The 25,717-nt window shown below is 34.9% G+C and overlaps 2 protein-coding genes across 2 annotated transcripts in view; one reads left to right on the top strand and one right to left on the bottom strand.

Annotated features, from left to right (window-relative positions):
* LOC134843957 (protein mago nashi homolog) overlaps positions 1–11,097 on the bottom strand; it is a 296,620-nt gene extending 285,523 nt beyond the window's left edge. Inside the window, exon 1 of the mRNA XM_063860339.1 lies at positions 11,085–11,097. The gene's annotated coding sequence lies outside the window, so the exon portion shown is untranslated. The remainder of the gene's footprint in view (positions 1–11,084) is intronic.
* Positions 7–25,717, top strand: part of LOC134843952 (uncharacterized) — a 72,698-nt gene continuing 46,987 nt past the window's right edge. Inside the window, exon 1 of the mRNA XM_063860330.1 lies at positions 7–237. Within this exon, the coding sequence (XP_063716400.1) occupies positions 16–237 (222 nt within the window). The 5' untranslated portion in view covers positions 7–15. The remainder of the gene's footprint in view (positions 238–25,717) is intronic.

Genomic DNA, 25,717 nt, shown 5'->3' with positions numbered 1-25,717 from the left:
GAACCTTGCTGCTGGATGACCTACACTCGTCACAGAGACGCAGAAGAGACTCGGAACATTCTAGAAGCTCAGAAGATAGACGGCTATGACGAGTTCGACGAAGAGGAACAGAGGGAGTTCTACGCTAAATTTGGAGTGACAGCTGACGAGTTGCAGGAGAGGAGGTATAAGTTCAAGGTCTTTCAGATTGAGGTTTGGAGACTATTCAACCAACCGCAGCACTCCAAATTGGCCAAGGTAGGGAGGTTCTAGTTTTGACTTTGTCTTAACTGACTTTGAGTTTGCATTAAATCGAAAAAATAAATTTAACTTTTTAAATGTATAATTATACAATGATGACATTAATAACCTGATTTGTGGCTGGACCACCAGCATTTACTCAAACTAAAGGTAATTGTTCCGACGATTTGAAAAAAGGGGAGGAACTTTGTATTCGGGTGTGTTTTAGTTCTTTTTTCTTTTTGTTTTCCACACAAAATCAGGTACCACAAATAATCATCGGACTGGTTTGGGTGATATATCATACTGAAGCCCTTTCAGTCGTGATTCTAACGATTTTTAAAAATTTCTCAGAAATTTTCCCATTGTCGAGAAAAACCGGCTTAAGCTTTTTGATTTTTGGTCTGTCTAGTTTCGAACTAATATGGCGTGAGCGTGTAGAATTACATGCTGAATTATGCCAAATTGAAGCCCTTAAAAGTTAATTTTAAGCATCTAAGACTAGTTTTTGAAGTTTTTCAACTTCTTTTTGGGAATCAAAAATTTTAAAAAATCAAAAATTTTTGCAGAAATAGTTTGAAACTTTTTTTAAAATTTTTTCAAGTTTTTGTAGTCATTTTTCTAAAAACATTTTTTTGCAATATGCCTATATTACTCTGACTGTCTAATATGCCTGAATTATGTTTTTACGTCAGATCCTTTTATCACACCAAGCATAAAAACTACACAAATTTGGAAAAAAAACATTCTAAACCGTAGTCTTCAAATGACTATCTTAAGTAATGTTAGTTTTAAAAAGAGTATTTTTATTTTAATTGAGTAATGTTAGTTTACTTTGTGCATTTTAGCGACTTTTTGAAAACAAAATTTTCAAAACTTCAAAAAACTGCAAAACTTGAAGAAAAAAAATTGATTTTTTTTGGCATTTCTTAAGTAACTTTTCTATAAAAAATGTTTTTCAATTTGCTTATTTTACTATGACTGCCGAATATACCAAATCTTTATTCTTCCTCAAAATATTTAACGAAGGCATCTAGAATCAAACATTACAACGGGGGCTCCGTATGAGTTAATCAGCGCGCTTTATATTTTGCGGTATTCAAGCATAAGTGGCAACTCAATCCTTGCTTCCCCATTTGAATGTCCATTTTAAAAAAATTCCGGGGTGGTGAACAAAATAATTGTTCTGAACAGTTTTGATTTTCATACCTTTTAACAAAATAATCGCCTATTCTGCCATAATAGCGGTAGATATATAAGGATTATGAAAATAGAAAATTTGCGAAGGGTGGATAGGGGTGGTAGAATTGGAATTAATTTTTAAAAGCAAATCCTATTTTTAGACACTTACGGGCAAAAGGGCAGTTGAACTATTCGGGTTTTTGCCTGGATATTATCGGCCTTGCGTTTAATACAGTACTTGTAATAAATTGATCCTAGTATAGGTCCATATTAATCAAACTAATTTTTATATTTAATCATTTTAAAAGAACACAGTTTGGTAGATCGCCATTAAACAAATTAAGCCTGTTTTCAAACGCGCAAAAAACTTTAAATACAGATGGTGGTGAAGTAAAACCGGTATACTTTTTAACGATACTCGTTTATTTAAAATTATTGCAACAAATAAATTTGTTTGTTAAAAGTTTAACAAATTTTGATGATAGTGAAAACCTTTACTATGAAAAAGGATTCGAACATTAAATAAGACCATCATTTCCTATCATTGTACTTGAATGAATTGCGCCGCGAAAGCTAGACGGTTTTAAGGGAACCTTTGGACGAAGATTATCAAGATCTTTCATGATTGGATGTGAATTCAAAAAGTCTACTTATGATTTCTTTTTAAGTGTTTTTTTTTTTACTATTTTTTCTTTTTTGATCTGGCGTAATAAAAAGTTTTTGTTATTATCCAGTCTTTTTTGCAGTGTGTGCAGCTTAAAAACTGTTTCTGATTGTTTATGTAAGTTTGCAATGTTGCTATTTCTTTGCCATACATTTAGGAGCAAAAGAACACGTGGCCTCAAGTTTTTTACAAAGGAAAAGAGCATACGGAGCTGCTGAAGGTTTTCCTATTTTGGTTATTGTACAACAGACCAACACTTTACAGTTCATTTATCATCTTCAGTGAGCTCTTTTCACGCTCAAAGCCCCTTTTGACTTTTGCCCAAATTAGTTCTGCCTCCTTTTTTAATCCCCTTTTTTAAAACTCTCTTCCCCGCGCGCTCTGCTCTTGATTGCGAAACAAATTTGGAGAAAAAGTGTAACTAAAATTATACCCAAAAAGAAATGGTAATATTGCATGCAGATCTACTCAGTAAAAACTCTAATTTGTACTTTTGCTGCCAAAAAGCATAAAACAAACTTTTTACTGGAGAGAGAACTTATTTCAGTTTAAGAGGTGCTTGTTATTTTATCTCTCTCTCCTTGAAGTGCACAAAAAATTTTGGTGGATGGGTATGAAATAATTTTGTTGTTGAATTGTTCACTGTGTATGGGGTAATATGACAGCGGCGCTTGGGGTGCACATTACCCTTGAGGCCGTGGGCAAATCCTGTGCGGAATTGGGTTGTTTGCAGGCATCAATCATTTTGATATTGACCATGTCTTATAAATCCCGCGGTCTTAAAAAAGATACGCAGACCGAAGAATTTATAACTGATGCATTCATAACTCGCTGTTCGTTATAAGTGTGCTACCGCTTATTCCAATTTTACTAAGCGCTCATTGCTGGTTCAATGCTTAGTAATTTTATCCTAATTTATAAGTCTCACCTTAGATCGTCAAATTGTCTTGACAAAAAGTAGAGTAGAAACAATAGTTAGAAAAGGTATGAATTAATTAGTTGGTTGGATACAAAGCACTGGGTTATTAGATTATATAAACGAATCGAACAGCTTAAAGAAATATACCTATGAGGGGAGGTTGAGCTAATCTTATTTTGTTCATCATTTTTTTATCTTCTTACTAAGGTCGGTGGCTGATTAGTATGTATGGTTGCCCTTGATGTTTGTCCAAGTCAGCACTTCTGGTTGGGTCGTCTGGATCGTCTTGCCGTAGTCCTTTGGGTACTTGTAGTCCAGACTTCCTCGGGGGTGCGTATCTCGATTATCTCGATTTATAATTTTTAAAATCAAACTTAAGATGAGAATTTATTCTCTTTTTAAAAATGAAAAGGGCTAGATTAATTTTAGTGTTAGGGCAGAAAAGAAAAATTATTTATTTTTAAAAGATCTGACTGAAGAGAAATGACTTGCTGCTGACTGAGCAAAATGAAACACTGAAGATTTCAGGCCAGTCCTTTTGCTCGTAAGCATAAACCGGCGGCTGATTCAATCTTTAATTATTCAGGTTTCACCTGCTCCTTTGTTCTCCCTTTTTAATAAGGGAATTTTCAACTAGTTTTTGTTTGATTTTTTCAAATCAAATATCTTCAACTTATTAGTCCCCTTTGATAAAAACCGCAGCCTTCAGTTTGTCTGATTAAAAATTCATATTACTCTCTCTGATGCATCATATTGCAGGTGCACCTCTGCTTAATCAAAGCAAGGAGAATTTCAGTGCAGCCGGCAAGACTGCTAAATATTTATCCAGTTTGTTTCAAGTTAAGTTAAAAGGGACGTATTAATAATCGCCGCTCTTTTAAAATATTGAGCATGAAAAAATGAGAAAAATTGGACAAGTATTTAAAAAGGAGTGGATTTTCAAAACAAGATTTTATAGTCCTAATAAGAGTAAATCAGTCAATATCTGATTTAATGAAAAGAGGCTTTAATTTAAATGGCACGCTCCAATTTAGAATTGGGTCGTTAAATAAACAATTAAGACAATGGTCTTTTGTGTGTGTGTAGTATTTTGCAATACTACAACTCACCCCTTTTTTTAGAAAATTAAGCTGTTCGATTCTTACAGTTACCATGGTGAAAATTTAAACACTTTACTGGTTAAATACTATAGTTAAAAAATTTAAAAAGAACATCAAATGAAAAGTTTGAAAAGATAGGTTAGGTTTTATCTAGAGCTTCCTTCCGGCTTCTAGCTCCACATTGTATGATCTGAGGATCGCTATCTTCCTCTGTGAAGCCTCAAGTTTTTGTTGCAACTTCACGATTTTCTTCTTTTTAATTTTGTTTTTGATTCGTAGTCTGCTCATTCCGTCCGTAAGTTGTTGAATGTCGTCCTGTTCTTCCTGTCTGTTTTTTACATGGTTCGGAAAAGCAGTTATTCCCTCGAACGGAATGGTGACTTGCGTGCCTCCTGCCTTGAGGATGTAGCCGTGTTCCTCCCTCTTCTTTAATTTCCAGAAGTTGTTTTTGTTCTTTATAACCCCTTCTGGCTGGGTTATGAAGTCGATAGGCATCATCGCCTTTTCCATTGTCGTTGAGTTAACGACTTCAATGAACGATGGCAGTTTCCATCTGTTAAAATTTTCCTTTATTGAGTACTTTAAACTCGTTATATATTTTGGATTTTCCGGATCCAATTTGGTTTCTCTGCACTTCTGCAGCTCCAATCTTTGGGTTAAACTAGGAAAATTGCGAGGGTTCTTATTTAACCCGTCGTCCATTGACAAAGATTGAACTGCTAGAGGTTTCCGTTGTTTCTTCCTGAGGGGCAGCTTTCTTTTGAACTCCTCTGGTGCTGGGTCTGCGTTTCTGCAATTCCAGTTTAAAATTGGGTCGTAATCCATTTTGCTAAACATCAATATAAAATGACCAAATATTCAAAATCCCGAATTACATTCGGATATTAGGGCTAATTATCAAATGTTTGAACAATGAAGGACAAAGTGTAAAATTGTATATATATAAAAGGTGGAAAATATAATCTTGTGGTTTCACACAAACCCACTACGGAAAACAAATGAAGAAAGACGATCATGGTGTTTATTAACCACAGGAATACAAATGAAGAAAGACGATCATGGTGTTTATTAACCACAGGAATAAAGCATTTTCCGACACTGAGTTAAGCTCAGATATTAAACTTATGTAGTTAAAGCAAAAATGGAAATTTTAGGCATTAATTAACCCCTAATATAAAAGTATGTCCACCTGGTTGTCATAACCAGCAATTTTTGTTACATTTTTTGATAGAAAAAACAAAAGATTTAAATTAGAATCAAATCAAAATGAAATATCGTAGAAAAGGAAAATTAAACAGACAATTTGCAAACTGTATAGTTTTCAAAAAGATAAGTTTATTAGTTTATCTTTGGTTTTAATCCTCTGCATCAATCCATGTTCACATCTTTAGTACAGAAAGTCATCCTGAACTTTATGATGCAAAAATTTAACGTAAACAATCTTAAGGATGATGTGGTCCAATTTTCAAAGTGTTGCTTCTGAAAATTTGTTGTTTTTAAGGGTTTAAATGCCTGCATGTTGTGGATTTTGGGCTACCGAATTGATATTTTGGCCAAATTGTGAGGAGTGAATCATAAGAGTCTCAAAGGCTGCATACAGCCACCAACAAGCACTTGCGTTGTTGAAAGAATATGGTACCATAATTTTAAAAAGGCTACATGAAGCCACCAACAAATGCTGGCATAAATCTGCGGCGGGTCGGGTCGAAAAACGTTGTTCGCCCATTTTTTGATAAAGAATATTGATGAAAATTTTTATCAATGTGTTGAGAAGAAAGGAGGTGATATCTCCCTTTTTGATGAATTTCTTCTAGTTTGCATTTTGTAACTTGAAAACTACAAAGATGATAATTATTGTCATTGGTCCCTACTTGGGCCCTAAGAGGAATCCGATGGTGCAAATTAACTTCGCAGAATGAGTTTGTTACAATCTTACATTGGCTAGTTCTTTCATCAAAGGTTTCACTCTATTAATTCTCGTTATTGCACGTAGGGTAATTTGACATTCCCTTAAGTTTAATACTGAATTTTCAGTTAATAAAACCGCCTGAAAATGAATTCATTATAGACTCGTAACACTGTAATATTTGAAACTCCTGGCCTTTTGCAGTTTTTTTGCAAATATATTGAAGTCGAAAAACTTTTTTTTGTCTGAGCCATTGGCTTCCGATCCCTCTATCTTTATTTGATTCTGAGGATGGTCCAAAATTGTAAGCGTACTTGACTGTTTTCGATCTCGGTTAAGAATTAAATCCGTGTTCATGCATTTTGGCATATCCCCTTAGGTGTCATACAGAACCGCTATTCATTGTAGTATATTTGTTGGATAATACTCGTAATCTTATTTTTTAGTAAGATTAAATTAGATTTACTGCTCAGTATACAAAACGTTAGGTAAAATAACAAAGTTAAAGCGTTATAAAAGCTTTGACGAAAACTTCACATTTATAAATAATTTAAAGCAGGAAGAAATGGGTTTATTTTATTTCTATGTTTTCAAACGTTTGGCCTATTACACCTTTGTTTATATCTACTTTTGATAATCTGGAGTTTTTAAGTACGATAGGCATTGACTTAATTTCATTCCTACAATAAGTGCTTTTTGCATTAATGCCTTTTTGTTCTGAGGACTTATCAATTCTAAACGATGTTCCTGCTTTGAAAACTATGCCTGCTGGAGAAACTGAAATTACGCGGGATGATTTTGGTGCAATAGTTATATTTTTATCAAGAAGTACATTTTGATAAAAACTTAGATATGGATAACTTTTGCTTCTTATAATAATGATAGGAACTGTTATATATGGGTATTTTTTTAATTCTAAGTTCAAATTTGGAAAGTTTATTGATTTAATGTTGTGACAAATGAAATCCATTCCTAATATATTTAGATCGCAGCAATTCTTGGCTGAAATCCATGCTTTAATTTTTACCGGATTATCAGAGTTTGTACCAAAAGTTGATTCAAAATTAGTATAACCTATAAGTTTAAGTTTTTCTCCATTCACAGCAACTGTGTTTGATCTAGATTTATTCAACTGTAGAGGCTGTATTTTACAAAATTGTTCATAACTGTCAAAATTAATAAGCGAACATGTTGCTCCAGTGTCTAGTAGAAATTGAGTTTCCAGACCGTTATTTTTATTTTTGTCTCCGACGGGATGTTGGTATAAATTAATATATAATTGTATTTTTGGTTCAGACGGAGACTGATCTAGTTTAAATTAGCAAGTTCACACTCATTGTCGGTATAGTCTCCTGGAATGTCATCATCACTAAAGTTGTGGATCTGGTAAGGTGAATGATAATCGTTATTTTCGTTGAAGTGTTTCTTACTGTTCGACCTGTCACGCGATTGAGAACTTTCATTGAAGTTTGACAAGTGCCTGAACTCTTGCTGAGAGTTTATGTCATTGAAATTGTTGTCTACTCTTGACCTACTCTTGCTATAGTTATGGTAACTTCTGTTTGAGTTCTCTCTTAATTGAAGCGAGTCATAATTTTGCTCCTGTTGATCGTTATATTTAAAGCAATGGCTTATCGTATGGCCTGACATGCAACACCAGTTGCAAAACATTGGGTTGTTTTGTTTGTTTCTTTGCTCATGTGGATTATAGGCTGCGTTTATTTTATGATACTTCATTAGTCCTGTTAACTCTTTAAGTTGATTCTTTATTCCCTTTATTTCCAATTTATTTTCTATGCTACTGGATGCTGTTCCGATAAATTCACTACTTATTGCAAAACTTAAGTCTTTTGTAGCAATATGATCTTTTAATTGTTGCCAAGTTGCGGGTGGATTCTCAATTAGGAATTGATGAGCCTTTTGTTTCAAGCCTGGCGGGCTTAAGCCGCGTACAAAGAATTCCATTTTCTTTGCTGCGCTTTGATCATCATTAAAAGTTGGATTAGGCCATCCACGGTCTACTGCAGTGCTTAATCTATGTATGTAGCTTTTAATGAATTCATCAGGTTGTCTTTTGATGTTTTCTGCTTCTATTCGTCTCCTATATTTATCCTTATCATCAGTGAATCTATCTATGAATTGATCTCTTATATCATTCCAAGGTAAGTTTGCTGCTAATCCCTGATACCATTGAGCGGCTGGACCTCTTAATATTGAACCAAATAAGGCTATTTGTCTGTTATCATATGCGTCTTGTTCGTCACCTGCATCTCCTGGTCTAGTGCCTAGGGAAAATGCTATCTTTTTCTCTACTATATCAAGAAAATCTCTTGCATCTTCATTCGGATCTAAGCCGGTAAACTTTTCGAGAGCTAAATCTGGGTATGCTACTACGTTTGCCATTTTTGTTTAATTCACTCAATGTTTTCTTAACAATATATAAAGGGTTTGGATGTGTTCTGTACTGATCAATTGTACGGACTAAAATATTTGTATTTAAGTTACAAGGAAGTTTGCTGGTTTCAATGAATACGAGTTTTTGTTAGATAGATCAATAGTGCTATGGGGCTGTTTAAGCTTTTTTAAGATAGAAGTTATCTCTGGGGTATTGCTGCTGGAAAGAATGGTTAATTCGTGAATATTTTTGTGTGGGTGTTAGGACAAAATTGTGATTTGATCTTTTTGGATATTGGTGATATACCAAATAATTTTTGTGGATTTATTTTTTAATTTTAGTTTTAAATTAAATGGTGTTGTATTTACTTAATAAAAGTTGGTCATAGCATTTTACATCCTTTTAGGGACATAAATAATTATCTAGGGAATGATAAACAATATAAAAAAATATTTAAATTTTTCTTATGAACTTGTTATGATTTTTAATTTTTGTTTAGGAAAATTTTGTGTTTTTAATAAAAAATGATTAAAATGCAAGTAGTTTTGTGCTTTGGTATATTATGATATCAAAAAGCAATCGGGAGTGAAGCAATTAATCGCTCTTCCGGTATACAAATTATGTTATTTGGTATTTTTATTTGCTGAAGAATTGTGTCAATTTCTGGAGTATTTCGTCGAAAGAAGACGTATAATTCGTGTTTATCTTCGTTAGGCTGTTTTGCTAGTATACTAATATGATTTTTTTTCAGTGTTAGTGATATACCATATGATGTTAGAGACTTTATTTCCTAATTTGAGCTTTAAATTTATTGTACTGACGTCAATTTTAAAATGTGTTGACATTAATTTCCTGATGTTTGTTTTCTTTTTCTTAAGCCAAGTTGTACTATTTGATTAGTATGTCTTAGAGTAATGAAAACCTCTTAAGAATTATTGAATATTAACAAAGGTTATTAATAATAAGATAAGGAAATAAAAAAATTTCTTTGGAAAAAAAATTTTTCTAAATTTTTTTCTAAGTTTTTCAAGTATTGTATTCGCTGAAACCTTAACTGAAACCTGAAACTTTGTTCAAGTGAAGTTTTGTTGATGCTATGGTATGGTTAACAATATAACTATATGCCTTTATTGGTTATTATTGGTTCAAAACTTAATTTTTTGGTTAAAAATTTTTAGAAAATTTTTTGACTGAAACGATAATCTGAAACCTGAAACTATGGTAGCTGAAGTTGAATTGTTTTAATCTTAAAATTTTCTATACGCTGTATTATATCTGGTTTTCGCTTTAACTTGCAAAAAGTTTCGAGAAAACCGAATCTTTTGATATCTTAAACTTAGTTTTTGAAAACTCAAACCTAAAACTCTTAAACTCTCTCAAACTCGGTGCATGAAAATAAAAAGTTGGTTTTTGATAGCTGGTTTAGTGTAAATTAGAATTTTGAACAGGTTTGTAACTTCAAAATCAAAAATTTGTTTGCGGAAACCTAAGTTTTTGGGGCTGAAACTATGATTTCTAGAACTGAAACTATGGTTTGACCACTTGGTTTTAGAGTTTTGAGATTGAAAATTTAGGTTGGTCTTTCTGATATATTTCTATTCCAGCAATAAAATTGCCAAAAAGATGAAAATTTTAGCCTAAAACGACGATTTTAGTTTTCTGAAACTATAAGTTTGAGGGCTCAAACTAACACCTTCTAGAAGTTTTTTGAGTTTAAAAATTTGTTAGTGCATTAAGGATTCCTATTATCTTTCAATATTTCACAAAAATTTCACTTGGGAAGCAAGATTTTTGGGTCTGAAACCAAAAACACCAATTCTGAAACGTACGTTTCAGCCTTAGGAACCAAAATTTAAAATTGGTTTGGTGGGTTTTAACACCGTTAGTTTTCTCTAGAAAGTCAAAATTCGGCGTTCGGAGCTCAATTTTGAGACCAAAAACTCAATTTTTGTGTTCTGAAACCTGAAACTAACAAAAACGTACCATTTAAGACCAGGTTTTTGACTTATGGTATCCAAATTTGGGTTTGACTAGTTCAACTTTTGCTGTTTTACCCGAATCCGTTTACAGAAACTTGAAATTTTGACCGGAAACTATACTTATTTTAACTGAAACGTTTGACCCTATAACTGAAACCTAGACTGAAACCAAAAATTTTGGCTGGTAAAAATCAATTTTTTATTGCTTATGCTATCATATGAAACCTATTTTATCAATATAAAGTGGATGTGTCAGTGTTTTAAACTTAGTTTTTGTTGTAAAACCTGATATTTTTGTGCTGAAACTAAAACTTGGTGTTTGGTGTTATGTGGTTAACGTTTAAGATTGGTTTTAGTGCGTAATCTTATTGTTTATTAGGTGTATATTTAAACTGTGTTAAAAAAACTAATGATTTATTAAAAAACACTCAAATCCGTTCCTTCCTTTTTGGTTTTTGTTATTTTCTTCCTTAGTTTCAGTAATTGGTAGCTTTACTGATGGATGATTTAGGTTTAAGTTACGTTAAGGTGGATAGAATTAAAATGAGTTTAAGAAAAGTTGAGGATAAGCCTCGAGAATTGATGAAGGGTTAGAATAAATAGCAACAAGCGTGGATGGTTTGAGATAATGTGATGAAGAATTCAATTTATCATACAATTTAGGGTAGTCTTAGATCGCACATATGACCACTTAACCTCCTCGAAAAAATAATTGAAGATATTTAATAAGTTTTTGAGCACTTTAGTTTAATACAGAATTTCGTTAATTTTAGTGATGATAACTTTAAACTGAAGTTTTGGCATGTAATTAGTGGATTACTGGACAAAACGGGTATATCTTACTAGCGGACTTAGGCAGAGAACGATTCTTTCAGAAATTTTATATATTATTATAATGATAGATAATAGTTAAGTTCATGAGCTAATGTTATTATCCAGTCTTTTTTGCAGTGTGTGCAGCTTAAAAACTGTTTCTGATTGTTTATGTAAGTTTGCAATGTTGCTATTTCTTTGCCATACATTTAGGAGCAAAAGAACACGTGGCCTCAAGTTTTTTACAAAGGAAAAGAGCATACGGAGCTGCTGAAGGTTTTCCTATTTTGGTTATTGTACAACAGACCAACACTTTACAGTTCATTTATCATCTTCAGTGAGCTCTTTTCACGCTCAAAGCCCCTTTTGACTTTTGCCCAAATTAGTTCTGCCTCCTTTTTTAATCCCCTTTTTTAAAACTCTCTTCCCCGCGCGCTCTGCTCTTGATTGCGAAACAAATTTGGAGAAAAAGTGTAACTAAAATTATACCCAAAAAGAAATGGTAATATTGCATGCAGATCTACTCAGTAAAAACTCTAATTTGTACTTTTGCTGCCAAAAAGCATAAAACAAACTTTTTACTGGAGAGAGAACTTATTTCAGTTTAAGAGGTGCTTGTTATTTTATCTCTCTCTCCTTGAAGTGCACAAAAAATTTTGGTGGATGGGTATGAAATAATTTTGTTGTTGAATTGTTCACTGTGTATGGGGTAATATGACAGCGGCGCTTGGGGTGCACATTACCCTTGAGGCCGTGGGCAAATCCTGTGCGGAATTGGGTTGTTTGCAGGCATCAATCATTTTGATATTGACCATGTCTTATAAATCCCGCGGTCTTAAAAAAGATACGCAGACCGAAGAATTTATAACTGATGCATTCATAACTCGCTGTTCGTTATAAGTGTGCTACCGCTTATTCCAATTTTACTAAGCGCTCATTGCTGGTTCAATGCTTAGTAATTTTATCCTAATTTATAAGTCTCACCTTAGATCGTCAAATTGTCTTGACAAAAAGTAGAGTAGAAACAATAGTTAGAAAAGGTATGAATTAATTAGTTGGTTGGATACAAAGCACTGGGTTATTAGATTATATAAACGAATCGAACAGCTTAAAGAAATATACCTATGAGGGGAGGTTGAGCTAATCTTATTTTGTTCATCATTTTTTTATCTTCTTACTAAGGTCGGTGGCTGATTAGTATGTATGGTTGCCCTTGATGTTTGTCCAAGTCAGCACTTCTGGTTGGGTCGTCTGGATCGTCTTGCCGTAGTCCTTTGGGTACTTGTAGTCCAGACTTCCTCGGGGGTGCGTATCTCGATTATCTCGATTTATAATTTTTAAAATCAAACTTAAGATGAGAATTTATTCTCTTTTTAAAAATGAAAAGGGCTAGATTAATTTTAGTGTTAGGGCAGAAAAGAAAAATTATTTATTTTTAAAAGATCTGACTGAAGAGAAATGACTTGCTGCTGACTGAGCAAAATGAAACACTGAAGATTTCAGGCCAGTCCTTTTGCTCGTAAGCATAAACCGGCGGCTGATTCAATCTTTAATTATTCAGGTTTCACCTGCTCCTTTGTTCTCCCTTTTTAATAAGGGAATTTTCAACTAGTTTTTGTTTGATTTTTTCAAATCAAATATCTTCAACTTATTAGTCCCCTTTGATAAAAACCGCAGCCTTCAGTTTGTCTGATTAAAAATTCATATTACTCTCTCTGATGCATCATATTGCAGGTGCACCTCTGCTTAATCAAAGCAAGGAGAATTTCAGTGCAGCCGGCAAGACTGCTAAATATTTATCCAGTTTGTTTCAAGTTAAGTTAAAAGGGACGTATTAATAATCGCCGCCCTTTTAAAATATTGAGCATGAAAAAATGAGAAAAATTGGACAAGTATTTAAAAAGGAGTGGATTTTCAAAACAAGATTTTATAGTCCTAATAAGAGTAAATCAGTCAATATCTGATTTAATGAAAAGAGGCTTTAATTTAAATGGCACGCTCCAATTTAGAATTGGGTCGTTAAATAAACAATTAAGACAATGGTCTTTTGTGTGTGTGTAGTATTTTGCAATACTACACAATCAAACGCGTTCAAATTTGCATAAAGCTGCAGGCAGTTTTGATTAAAAAGCTGTTTGAGTTCGAACGGGATGGTTAAATTTCTTTGATGCTTGTCTGATTCTTAAAAAATATTCAAAATGTATTTGAGCTTAAAGGTGTCTTTATAGCGCTTTTTATGATAGCAACTAGGTTCTAAAATTCCACCATTCTACCTGACTAATCAGCCTAACGAGAAAATGAACCTTTTCTACTTCAAAAACTCCTTTTTTCCTGCTAATTAGGACTTAGGAGATGTCTTTTTATTCTGACCCACCAAGTCAAAATTCCAATTCACTTCCTTCTTTGACTTCCGCGCTTGGCTGTGAGAAAGATAGGATTTTGAATGAAAGCAACATATCTTTTCATTTAACTTAAATTGAATCTGAGAGATACTTTTAAACGGAACCATACAAGCTCAATGCTAAACCAAAAAGACTAATCAAGGAAGCTTAATGAAATATCTGCAGTATTTTTATGATAAACCTTAAATCAGGTTTTTCCATATACTCAAAATCATGGAATTTCCGAGAATCTTTCAGAAGTTTTTTAGTACCTCCCCGCACCGAGCGCCCATGAATTCTAATCGATTATAATGGATTTCCGAGACAAAAATAATCCATTATATTCCATTACAAATAAAAAGTTCAGACCACGAAATCGATTATATTGCCAATATAATCGATTATTTTTGAAAAAAAAATCCGTTATAATTCATTATTTTTGTCATTGAAATCTATTATTTTTGCCAAGATAATCCATTATAATCGATTTTTTTTTTGAAAAAAGAATACATTTTAATCCATTATAATCGATTATAATCCATTTCATTTTAAGAACTAAATTAGATAATTTTTGCAAAATTTTGAAAATTTTGCGAGAAATTTGCAGAATGTATGCCATGTCTTTTACTAAATGCCATGTCTCAACGTCATCCCCTAGCCCCCCCCCCCCTTAGTTTTTAACCCCTCCCCCCTCAAGTAAAGGTGGGGTAAACTGGGAGGAGGGTAAACAGGGGGAGGGGGAGTAAACTGGGGAGCTCAACTGGGGGGGGGGGCTAAACTGGAAGGGGGCTAAACGGGGGGGGGGGGGTTGTGATAAAAAATAAAAACAGTAAAATGAAGTGTTAAACTGCATTGAATTAAAAAAGTAGAGACAAAAAAATGTACACAATTTATTCTGAAATGTAACATTTTAAGAATAAGAAACGTAATGCGTTGCAGCTGCACTAAACAGAAAATGAGATAACTTCAAACAAAATTATAAATTTCATAAATAACCCATCGAAAAAATCCAATATAATCGATTATATTGGATATTATTGGCATTAAAAATATAAGGATTAAAATCCATTTCTAATGGAGTTTAATCAATTATAATGGATAAAATTGACATTAAAAATGTTAGGATTATGATCCAATTTTAGTGGATTACAATCAATTATTTTGTCATTTTATAGATGCTGACCATATTATGACAATTTAGTATCTCAATATTTTTTATTTCAATATAATCCATTAAAATCGATTGTAATCCATTGAAAATGGATTATAATCCTTATATTTTCATGCCAATAAAATCCAATATAATCGATTATAGTTGATTATAATGGATTTTTTGAGAGGTTTTTCGTGAATTTTACAATTTTGTTCGAAGTTATCTCATTTTCTTTTTTGGTGCAGCTGCTATGTGTTTTGTTTCATAAAAAGTTACATTTCAAAATAAAATATATACGTTTTTTTTTTCTATGTATACATCCCCTCAGTTTACCCCCTCCCCACCCAGTCAAACTTTTTCCCCCAATAAAAGATAAAAACTGATAACTTATTTCTACATTACCAAATTGAAAGTTTTGAAGAAAAAAATTGTTTTATTGTTCTGATAAATGCTTTGAATAAACTAAATTAATGTAATGAGCGCTGTTTTTAATCAAATTCTTTGAGGAGTTTTGTGGAAGTTTTTCCAAGCTTTTTGCTCCGTTTTTTGAAGAAATGATGAAATACTTCACTTGCTGTGGTTTTATCGTGAGACAAATTTCGACTTTTTAACTGCCCATTTTTGGCTTTTTTGTTATCGGAGAAAATTGAAGTGGTAAATTAGAGTTCAAAAATGAAGTAATATTAAGCATGCAACCTTTTTTTGAGAAGTTAGGCAGTTTCAAAATTGCTAATTTGACTAATTTGGTATAGTTAATATGTCCATTTTTTCTGAAAGTTTCATCCCTTCTTTACCATAAACTACATCTGACCTCTCGAAAAGCAGCAAGAAAATTCAGCTTCTGCAACAATACGAGCAGTCTTGTTAAATATTGAACTTTTAATAAGTATTTTTGCCGCAATCTTTTTCCGTTATCTTTTCACACAGGCTCTAATCATACAACTTTTTCTTCTGTCTCTGAAAAAAATATTCATTAGGTTGCCAATGGGTCAAAATGACATTTCGATAGCCCGGTAACTTCCCAAAAACTAATTACAGGAGAATTATGTTTTATAATTTGAGCTCAGGGCGTCGATATTTTTGACATGCTATAGCTTGTTTCTGTCAAAAACGGTTATAAAAAAGGTACATTTAATGGTACGGTTAAAACTGGTACGTTTAAAAAACGAAACACGACTGCTTGTATCAAGTCGATATGATATATTGATTTTTCCGACGGAACTTGCAGGTGTCTCAAATAATATTAATTAAAATTTAGATCAAATTTTCAAAAAAATCAACTTTTTTTTCAAAGTTTTTCCGCCCAATGAAAGATAAAAAGTGATAAGTTTTGGATCTATTACCAAATTGAAAACTTTGAGAAAAATGCGGAATAATTGTGAAACCTATTCAAGCATAAATGTTCCCTCACTTTTATCGTAAATCAAAACACAAACCACTCCGAGTTTAAATAGTTTGCCACTTCCCTTGAATAATTGCACAAAAACATTTTTCATTATTTTGCGAGTCAGTTTTATTTAAAATTTTCGGCAGAATCAGTACTTCATTTTTGTCTTAGTTTTTGTCTCAAAGAAAATTTGTATAAAAAATTGCGTTTGGTTGAAATTAAATTTGGCTGCTCGTATCAATGCGAAATCCTGAATGTTCCGACTGGTACAAAGCTTTTTATAATTTGAAATTTACTATAAAAGTTCCCAATTCAATCGCACATGGTCACAGTTGAGGTTGTTTTTGATTTTGAGCCTCGATCACCAATATTTTTTGGATGGTACAAAAAGCTCCACCAGAAGGTGTCAGTCAAAAGTTCAAAAATTGTCTGGTAAAAAAACTGTCCGGAGCACAAAATATCAATAGTTTTTTCTCTTAGGAACAATAAATGTTGTCATAACTTATGATAAAAACTGCTGTTTGATACCTTATTTAGTGACACTTTACAATTTCGAAATTTCTATTGATAATTGCAAATTGCAGATGAGAATCGGAAAAACTCCAGTAAAAGATGTTGTTTTTATCAATGAAACAAACAGCAACTTTTAAGGGAATTTCCGCAAATCCCTGCTGCAATTTTCTTTAATACCATATGAAAGTTTCAAAATTGTTTTCTGGCTCTAAGTTTGTCTTCAGGAAAAATCCTATATGGTAATCATAGTTGTAATTTTGTTGGTTGTCCGAGCTGTAAGTTATCTAAACATTTTGAATATGCACGAACATCTACAATAAGAAACTAAATTTGGCCTGAAAGAGGCATTCTTTTTTTCTTTCTAATTCTTTGGCTGAAAGTGTTTTTGCATTTTACTTTTCTAATCATTACAAAATTTACATCCGGTCTATTGAATCCAAAATCAGTTGTTATTAGAAAATGAAGTGCAATAAAGTTTTTTGCCCAAAGTGGATGACTTTCTGAAAACATTGAATTAAAGCAGCAGATAACGAAATTCTTATAAAAAAGAAAAAATGAATGGTTCGAATAAAGAAAATATATATGCAATGTTGCAACGCTTATAACGCTTTTGTATATTGAGCCAACCTCAAACGCCATAATATTTTGCTAGTTTATGAACAGAATCTTCATATCCAGTGAACTGCGTCCAAACTTGAACAGTCGTTTGTCGGCTAACGTTGTCTTCGGGTATGGGATGCCATCAAGACGAAGTTAAAAGTATTGTCTATTTGCAGGTTTTAATTTGAAGGTAGACTTGAACAGAGAGATGTTACTTTTTTAAATGCTTTATAAATTGGACTTTCTGTAAAGGAAAGCTGCGCATTTTTTCTGTTTGGTTACTACGTTTATTTTATAAGCACCAAGTATTGAATTGAAAAATGCATCATATTTTGAAGCTATTATAGTTATCGAAAAATTATATAGTTCAATCACTACAAACGAATAAGAGCGCAAAAATAACTTTAAAAAAATCAGTTTCAAAAATATTATTAAATAAATCCGATTTTTGAGCAGATTAAAATAATTCTAAGGAGCCTGCAAGAAGCCTGCAAATACAATTAGTTTCATTTCATTAACAATTTTCCAATAACAATTTTCCAAAAATTGCAACCCAGTCAAGGCAAAATTTTTCTTTTCAAAAATTCGAAATTTAACTGAAAAAAAAAACGCCCCAAGCACAAGTTTTCCGTCACTTTCGTCAATAGCCAACATCAAATACGCTTTGAAAGAAAATCTTTGAAGTGGTAAATAAGCCGACAGACTTCTGCAGTTTTAAGAATATTTGCGCTCAGGTGTTTTTTTTCCACCAGGCAACATTTTTAAACTGACCACTTTGACGAAATTGGTTTATAAACATGGTAATACCAGGGTCTTAAATTTAAACAAAAAGACTGGTAGTCAATTTTTGCAAAATTTTGAAAGTTTGATTTTGGGACCTAATTGACGCCTCTATATCAAACTGGAATGATGAACTCGCTTTATATTTTTTCTATTGGAGCATATGAGCGGCAAATTAATTCCCTCCAAAATGAACTGAGTATTTTGCTTTTAACAGTACATTATCCACGCTCAAAATCTATCATTTCGAACCTTACATATTTAAGGGGGAAGTTAGAATTTAAGAATTGACATTTGAAAAAAAAACACTTGTTTTGTTCGAACATTGCTTCGGGGTTTTATAAATCTAAGTCGCGCTTATACAAGCAATCAATTTTTTGTTTTCAAGTTCTTAGTCAATAAAAAATTTAGCAAATACAGTGCTGATTCAAATTAAAAGGACAACATGATCATTTTCAACGTGTATTTCTTCAAATTGGGTTGGAATTAGACAAAAAAAATACCTGCAACAATTGCGTAAATTTTCCAAAAACAATGTGCAATTTGTTTTCTGAATTTCCTCATCAAAATTTTAACCCGACAATAAGCCATTTCAAGCTCTTTTTGATCCACCAAAAATAAGAAACAATTACGCCAAACTTACGAAGTCAGTTGCAGGAAAAACTATATAATTTCTCATGTTATCAAACAAAAAATAATAAAAAAACTAAAAAATGTACAAAAACGGTTTTTCTAATAGGGAAAATGATTTTTTTTAAATATCAAATTTAATTTACTTATACAAAATTTTTTGGAGATAAATACCTTTCTGAAAATTGGTACGGCTACATAGGAGGATTTTGTGATGTAGTTTGCGCAGCAATTGGTCTCGTAGTTTTAGCGTAACTTTTGATCAAACAAAAGAATCCTCAATTGAACTTTTCTTGGGTTGAAGTTTAGATTTCGAGTTTTGGAAAATTAATGGCACTAAGACAATTCTGGGAAAATTCTATGCAACTAGTGTTCTCAAATTTTTTTTTCTAAAGATAACCCAATTTTCGATTAGCACGTTTAAAGTTTACTACAAAGTGTTTTTTTCCGGTTGATTAAAATCGGTGCTGGACACAGAAGACTGATAAAAAACTAAAACAAAGCATTCGGCTTTTCTTTTTTTTGGAAAGTTTATTTGAATTTTTCACAAACTAGAAAAAAACAAAAGATATAATGAGTTGTCATACAGCGAGCAGAGGTTTCACTTTTCCCTGAATTTGTCTTCTTTAAGTTATATAAGATAGTCAAACAATAAAATTTCCCTAAACATAAAAAATTTTGCAAAAATGTCGTGGAGTTCTAGAAAGAAACTGCAAGGTGAGTTTTAGCTATCGAACCGGCAAAATAAAAGTTAGTTATCGACTGTCGATTGGATCTTGTTATGATTGCTTGGGTTTTTAATATCGATTTCACGAACTCTTCTGTTCGCTCTTGCTTGAAAAGAAGATACTAAAAAAATCAATCATCCGAATTCAATAACTGTCATTGACAGACAAAAGAGATCATGTTCTTCTTTCATGTTTGGTAGTTTTTTGACCGATTCAAAGTGAAGATTGGCTTAAATGACATCTATAATTGGTATTTTTAAGAAAAGGTGTTGAATGAAAAGAATTGCTAAAATTGGAGCAATGAAGTGCTCTTAAATTTGTGGTGGTTCAATAAAAAGTACGCTGCATATTGAATAACTTGAACTGAAATATCAATATTTCAATTATAGCAAACTCAGTTAGGAAATTTTGACTTAGTTTGACATGTTTGTAATCGTCCCTGTCAAAAAGGGGTAGATTTTTCAGCATCTGCTACACTTGGGAATCCATTCGAAGAAATAAACAAAACTGAGTTTTATATTTTTCATGTGATATTTGTTTTGTCATCAATTTTTTTTTAAAATACTGTTTCAAATATTCTATTGCCATTTACCTATGAGAATGATTTCATGTTGATTAAAAAACTTGGTGATGTATTAGCATACTTGGTACCTTATAATGAAAATACAAGAAAATTAACCTTTGTTACATGTAGATCATCATATCTATCTCTAAAGGTTATCAAAAAAATAAAAGTGACGAAAAGCTTTATAAAAAGAACCACAAAATTTACTTTCTAAATAGAACAAAAAACTTATCAGAAGGAAAGGTACATGCAAATTTCCCTTCCGTTCAGAACATTGAAATAAATAAGTCATACGCCGCTCTACATGGAAACATTTGATGCATGCAAAGAGAGCTAAAATTTGCTCCCTTAATTCTGGACATAATGTCGCGAAAGCCTACTAAACACTGTGAAAAGACGGTTTCGAAGTGTTAATTAAATTCCGTTTGTTAAGCAACCGTATTTCAGAAAGTTAGTCGGAGACAATAGCATAGCTGTCATCCGAAGGTGACAGACACTCCGAAGGTTAAATACCGGTTAGCGCCAGACAGATGATTAAAATAGATAACACAACTCGAAATGAAACATGAACTAAATTTAGATACTATGACATTTCCCTCCTTGTAATAAATAATACTCAATTCCAATATCCAACGTATCTATGTTAGCAGTAAACAAAAGGGTTAATAACAAAGTTTTTCAAATCAACTACAGTTTTGTTAGAACACAAATTCTTGAGTTTTAGCTGTTATGCAGCATGCCCTCTCCCTGGACTTCCCCATTTCTTAGCAAAGTTTTATAGACTGTTCGAACTCAATTTTTCCTTTTTCTTTTCTTCATTCCTTTCCTTCGACTGTTCCGGCTTTGTCCGTTTTTCTAATGTTGTCAATCATGACCCCCCCCATCTTGGTCACTGCTGTCCGTTTTCTGCCCGACCGTCTTGAGCTTGTGTCGTCAAGTGAGCTAGCCGAGTCCTGGCTTGAATAGGAAACAAGTCGTTGTTTCCGGCCCCGTTTCTTTCCCCCGGTTACTGTGATCTGCTCTGGTTCGCGCTCCGTTTCTTGTGGTTCGGGTCCTTCGGTATTCGTTCTTCCCTGGTCATTCCCGATTCCTGTTTCGCCGCCTGTTAACGTATCTTCCTTTTCCGTCTCCTTATTGCTGGTACGAACTCCGATGACTTCTAGTTGCACTGGTCCCCCACTAGATGTTCCTTGTCCATCTTCCCCATTGTTGTCTTGACCGCTTGTTTGTTTCGCCCCTCGTTTGGATGTGCTCAACGGTAAATAGTCGTCCGATTCGGAGTCTGAATTTTCTGCTGATTCCAAAATTTGGAATTTCGATCCCTTTCCCGTGATGGTGTGATGACTTCCCTTGGTGCCTTTTGAGGTTCCTGGCTGACTTCCACTCTGTTGTAGCTTACGTTTCAGATCCCACGGCGTTGGTGGTGCAGGTAGCTCTCCTCCCGGCATCCGCTTTTTCGGAATTTTCGCTTTCCTGAGCGCTACTCCTGATTTCCTAAGCACCGCACCATTACTCATTTTAATAGTGTGTTCAGTTTGATTAACTATTTTGGATTTTAATAGTCTATACCTATTCATATTACGCTCCCCGGTCCTCTGCATGACCACTGCCGGTGGTATCTCCACAGGGTCGTTTGATGACCGTGTTATTCCGGGCTCATTGTCCTGATTAGCTGCTTGTTCATCGTTTAATCTTAGCGGTCCCCGTCTGTTTTTCCGGTCGTATTCAGTGTCCGATCGGGTTCCCCAATTAGTGTCCATCGGCTTCGGCATCGTTTGAGCAATCGGGTCTCGTTCATCTAAACATTCATATTTCGATCGTATTACATTTTCCCAATTTAGATTTCGTAACGTAGGTTTTTTAGTCAAGTTTCTGAGAACCGTATTGGCTTCCCGGCCGTGGTGCGCTTCGAACGGTGTTATTTTAAGGGATGCATTTTTCACAAATCTTAGGGCTCCGAGGGCTCTTTCCACCATTCGATCCAAGGGTTCCGGCTTGTCTTCTTGTGCATACGTCAGCACTGAATTTTTGATGCTACCAATCGTGCGCTCGACACATCCTGTTGCCCTATGGTCATTAACTGGCGAAGTGAGGATTTCAATTCCTTGCTCATTGCAGAACGTTTTAACCTCCTTAGACATAAAGTTTGTTCCCTGGTCAACTCTAATTTGGCGCGGAACTCCATGGGCAGTTATGTACATTGTTAAAAATTTGATAATTTTATCCGAGCGGTTCGAATTACAGACCATAGCTGATGGCCATCGAGAAAACCGGTCCACCGCCACCAAAACATACTTCTTAGATTCCTTCAAATAGTTAATGGGTCCCCAAAAATCTAATTGGATTGATTCATTCGGTTCTTTTGGTTCAGGTATTTTCCCTATGTCATCCTTCGAACACATGTTTTTCAAGTTCTTACCCGCTAATGTGCATTCCGGACAATTCCCAGCAATAGTTGCTAAACTACGAAACATGTATGGGTACCAGATGTCCTTAGCCGCGTCGATCATACTGGATTTTCCGTGGTGATAGAAATGAAGTCTGTTTACCACCGCCGTCTGCAATGTATTCGGAATCACTAGCCTTTCGTCCATCCACAGGCATCCGTCTCTTACGTGGAAATCCTGAGTATACTGTGCAAAGTACTTACTCATTGCTTCAATCTTCGAGTGTAACTGAGGGTCTTTACATTTAATTAACTCGATAATGGCTTGTAACTGTGGATCAGATTGATATTGCGATTCTATAAATCGAAGATTAAATAATTCGGGAAGAGCGGAATGTTTACTGACTATTTTACAATTTCTTGGAATAATAGACATAACTTTGTTTTCCGGAATAACCGGCGGATAACTTTCACCAGGGTAAACCGACGGAATAGAAATGATGGTGTTGTTTTAGTGCTCCGGACTTCTGTTGTTATCGCCTGTATATCTACGTCAATCTCCTCAATTTCATCACTACTGCTAATGCTAGGGTGTCGTTCCAATAATTTCTTGATCTTCCTTTCCATGATTAAATTGCTTGAATTGTTATTGTTTATTAATGAATTTAAAGATTTAGAGTAACCAACGTTAGCTTCAATAATAGTCCCAACTGAATTTTCGCTAAACTCAATTGACCTGCCGGAAATGCAATTTGTTGCTTTGTGATTGGTCCATTTTCCGTCGCATGATCGCTCGCCCTCTACCGGTCGTTTTCTATTCGATATATTACAAACGCGTTTATTTTTAGTAACCGATGGAGACTCGAGTCTATTTTTGGAGAAAGTTCTATTTCTAAATCCGAGGGCGGATCTAATTCTACTAATTTTCGCCACCGTAAACATACTATCGTAGGTGCTAACTGGTTGAGGATCTAAGCTCGGGTGCCTTGAGAGATAATCCGCGAGTCCTATTTTTGCTCCGGGTTTATGTTCCACTTGAAAATCGAACGGTATAAGGCGATCTAACCATCTTGTTAATCTGCTGAACATTGTTTTGTTCTTTTTATTGTTCCCATTTAGCAATGACACTAGTGCCTTGTGATCCGTAACTATTAAAAATTTCCTTCCCAGTACATAATTTCGGAAATATTCGGCCCCCCACACAACTGCTAACATTTCCAATTCATTCGTTGAGTAATTCTTCTCCGCTGCGTTTAGATACCGGGATGCGAATGATATCGGCCGCCAACCGTCGGCATTTAGTTGCTCAAGAACCGCTCCGAGCCCATTATGACTAGCGTCACATACAATTCTTGTGTCCCGGTGTATATCAAAATGCCGAAGTTCTACTATATTGGCCACTTGCTTTTTCAGACTCTCGAATGATATTTGACATTCCTCGCTCCAGATGTAATCGTTTTTCCGGCTTAATAATGGGCGTAGTGACGCTGATGATTCCGCGAGCGCCGGAAGATATTTGTGCAAGCTGTGAATGGAGCCCATGAATGATTTAAGTTGTGACACCGTTTTTGGCGCTTGCAGCGATTCGATCGGTTCCGTTTTTCGGACAAGCGGTGTTATCCCCGTACGGGTTATTTTGTGCCCCAACCACTCACATTCCCCCCGCGCAAATTGGCATTTTGTGAGTTTAAGTGACATATTCTCGCGATCCAGCTTCCGCAAAATTTTCTCGACTGTTGAGATATGCTCGATCTCCGTGCCTTTGGTGACCACCAATATGTCATCAATAAATGCATGTGCCTGCGGAAATTCCGAAAGAATCGTATCCATTACTCGTTGAAATTCCGCCGGCATGGTAGTTAGACCGTAGAACCCCGTACGAAATCGATACGTACCCGTTGATTTTCCTCCCACTAGCGAAAAATTGCATTGAACGCTCGTTTCCGGACTAAGTGGTAATTGACCGTACGCGTACGTAAGATCCATAGTAGAAAAGTATACATCCCCCGGTTTCCGTTCGCTTATCGTTTGTCCTACCGTATCCATAAGTTCCTCAATATTTGGCATTTGGTATTTGTTTTTGTGGACTTGCTTGTTCAACTCCCGTGATTCTAGCGCTAATTTTACCGATCCGTCCTTTTTCACCGTTATTACAATCGGAGAAACAAAATATTTATCCGAGCATTCAGTCAGTTTTTCGATGTGTCCTTGTCGCAAAAGTTTATCAATTTCCTTATCAACCTTTTCTTGCAATGTGATTGGCACCCTACGTCCTTTCTGTTGAATTGGTGTTAACTTTGCAAAAAAATCCGCGTGTACCTTATAATTCTTAATTTTCCCGACTCTGTTAAAAAGGTTTTCAAACTGCTTACTGAAATTTATCTGCCAGTTGTCTAGTGAGTCCTCCACGTCCGTCGCTTCAGCTGTGGCTTGGTCGCTCTTTACCGACATCACATTTCCCTCCGGTGCCTTCTGCACAATCTGTAATCCAAGATTTGGCATTAGGTCTCTTCCAATAATTGATGGTCTGCTTCCTCCAATCACTCTGATGTTTGCGTTGGTCACCCATCCGTTCGTTTCCAGCAGTACATCCATCGTTCCTAGTAGTCGTAGGGGGTTGTTTCCGTAATCCCTGAACTCCTCGTCCTCCGGTGCTGGTGCCTTCACCTTGACGCCTGCGGTACCCAACGTTCGTTTTAATTCTCCAATAGTGAATATCGAAATCGGTGATCCACTGTCTATCCAAACGTTCGTTTGTTTTCCATTTACTTTAATTGGCAGTCGTGCACCGGCCACTTTGAGCTCGGTTTCCGTCCGAGATCTGATTGCCATGACGACATAATCTCCTGAGCTATCCGAGTCCCACGATCGCTGCTTCTTGGCCGGTGTATTGACCCAACCGACGGAATTCTCATGCTGAGAATATGTATCCTCCGCTTCACCTATCTCGGTAGTTTCCATCTCTTCCTGATTTTGGATCAGTCCCACTGCCGGTCTTCCCTGATTATTTCGCTTCCCCCTACAAGTCCTCTCGTAGTGTCCCGTCTTTCTGCAGAAATTGCACGTTGCATTTTTCGCTGGACACGTTGTGAGATGTTCCGGAGTAAAATTTGGTTGGTCACAGTTATAGCATCTTCTGAGACCACCCCCTCTCATTCCTGCTCGCCCCCTGAATGATCCACGGCCCCGCGATCTGTTGTTTCTGTAACCTCCTCGAATGGCCCCCACTGGTTCCGTCTTGATTTGGAATGCTCCAGCTCCACCGGTAGTTCCACTGGTTCCTCCCCCGGTTATCGATCCGTATGACTTTGCATATTTATATCCGCGTTCGTATGACAGTGCAATACGGTACACCTCCTCTGGCGTCTTCGTCGAGCGGCATAACTCGTTTTGGGCCTCCCTATTGTTCATGTTGAC

Source organism: Symsagittifera roscoffensis, chromosome 4, assembly GCF_963678635.1.
Source record: "Symsagittifera roscoffensis chromosome 4, txSymRosc1.1, whole genome shotgun sequence".
NCBI classification, from domain to species: Eukaryota; Metazoa; Xenacoelomorpha; order Acoela; family Convolutidae; genus Symsagittifera; species Symsagittifera roscoffensis.
The sequence above is the reverse complement of the archived record's forward strand: the minus strand, read 5'-3'. Positions and strand labels throughout refer to the sequence as shown.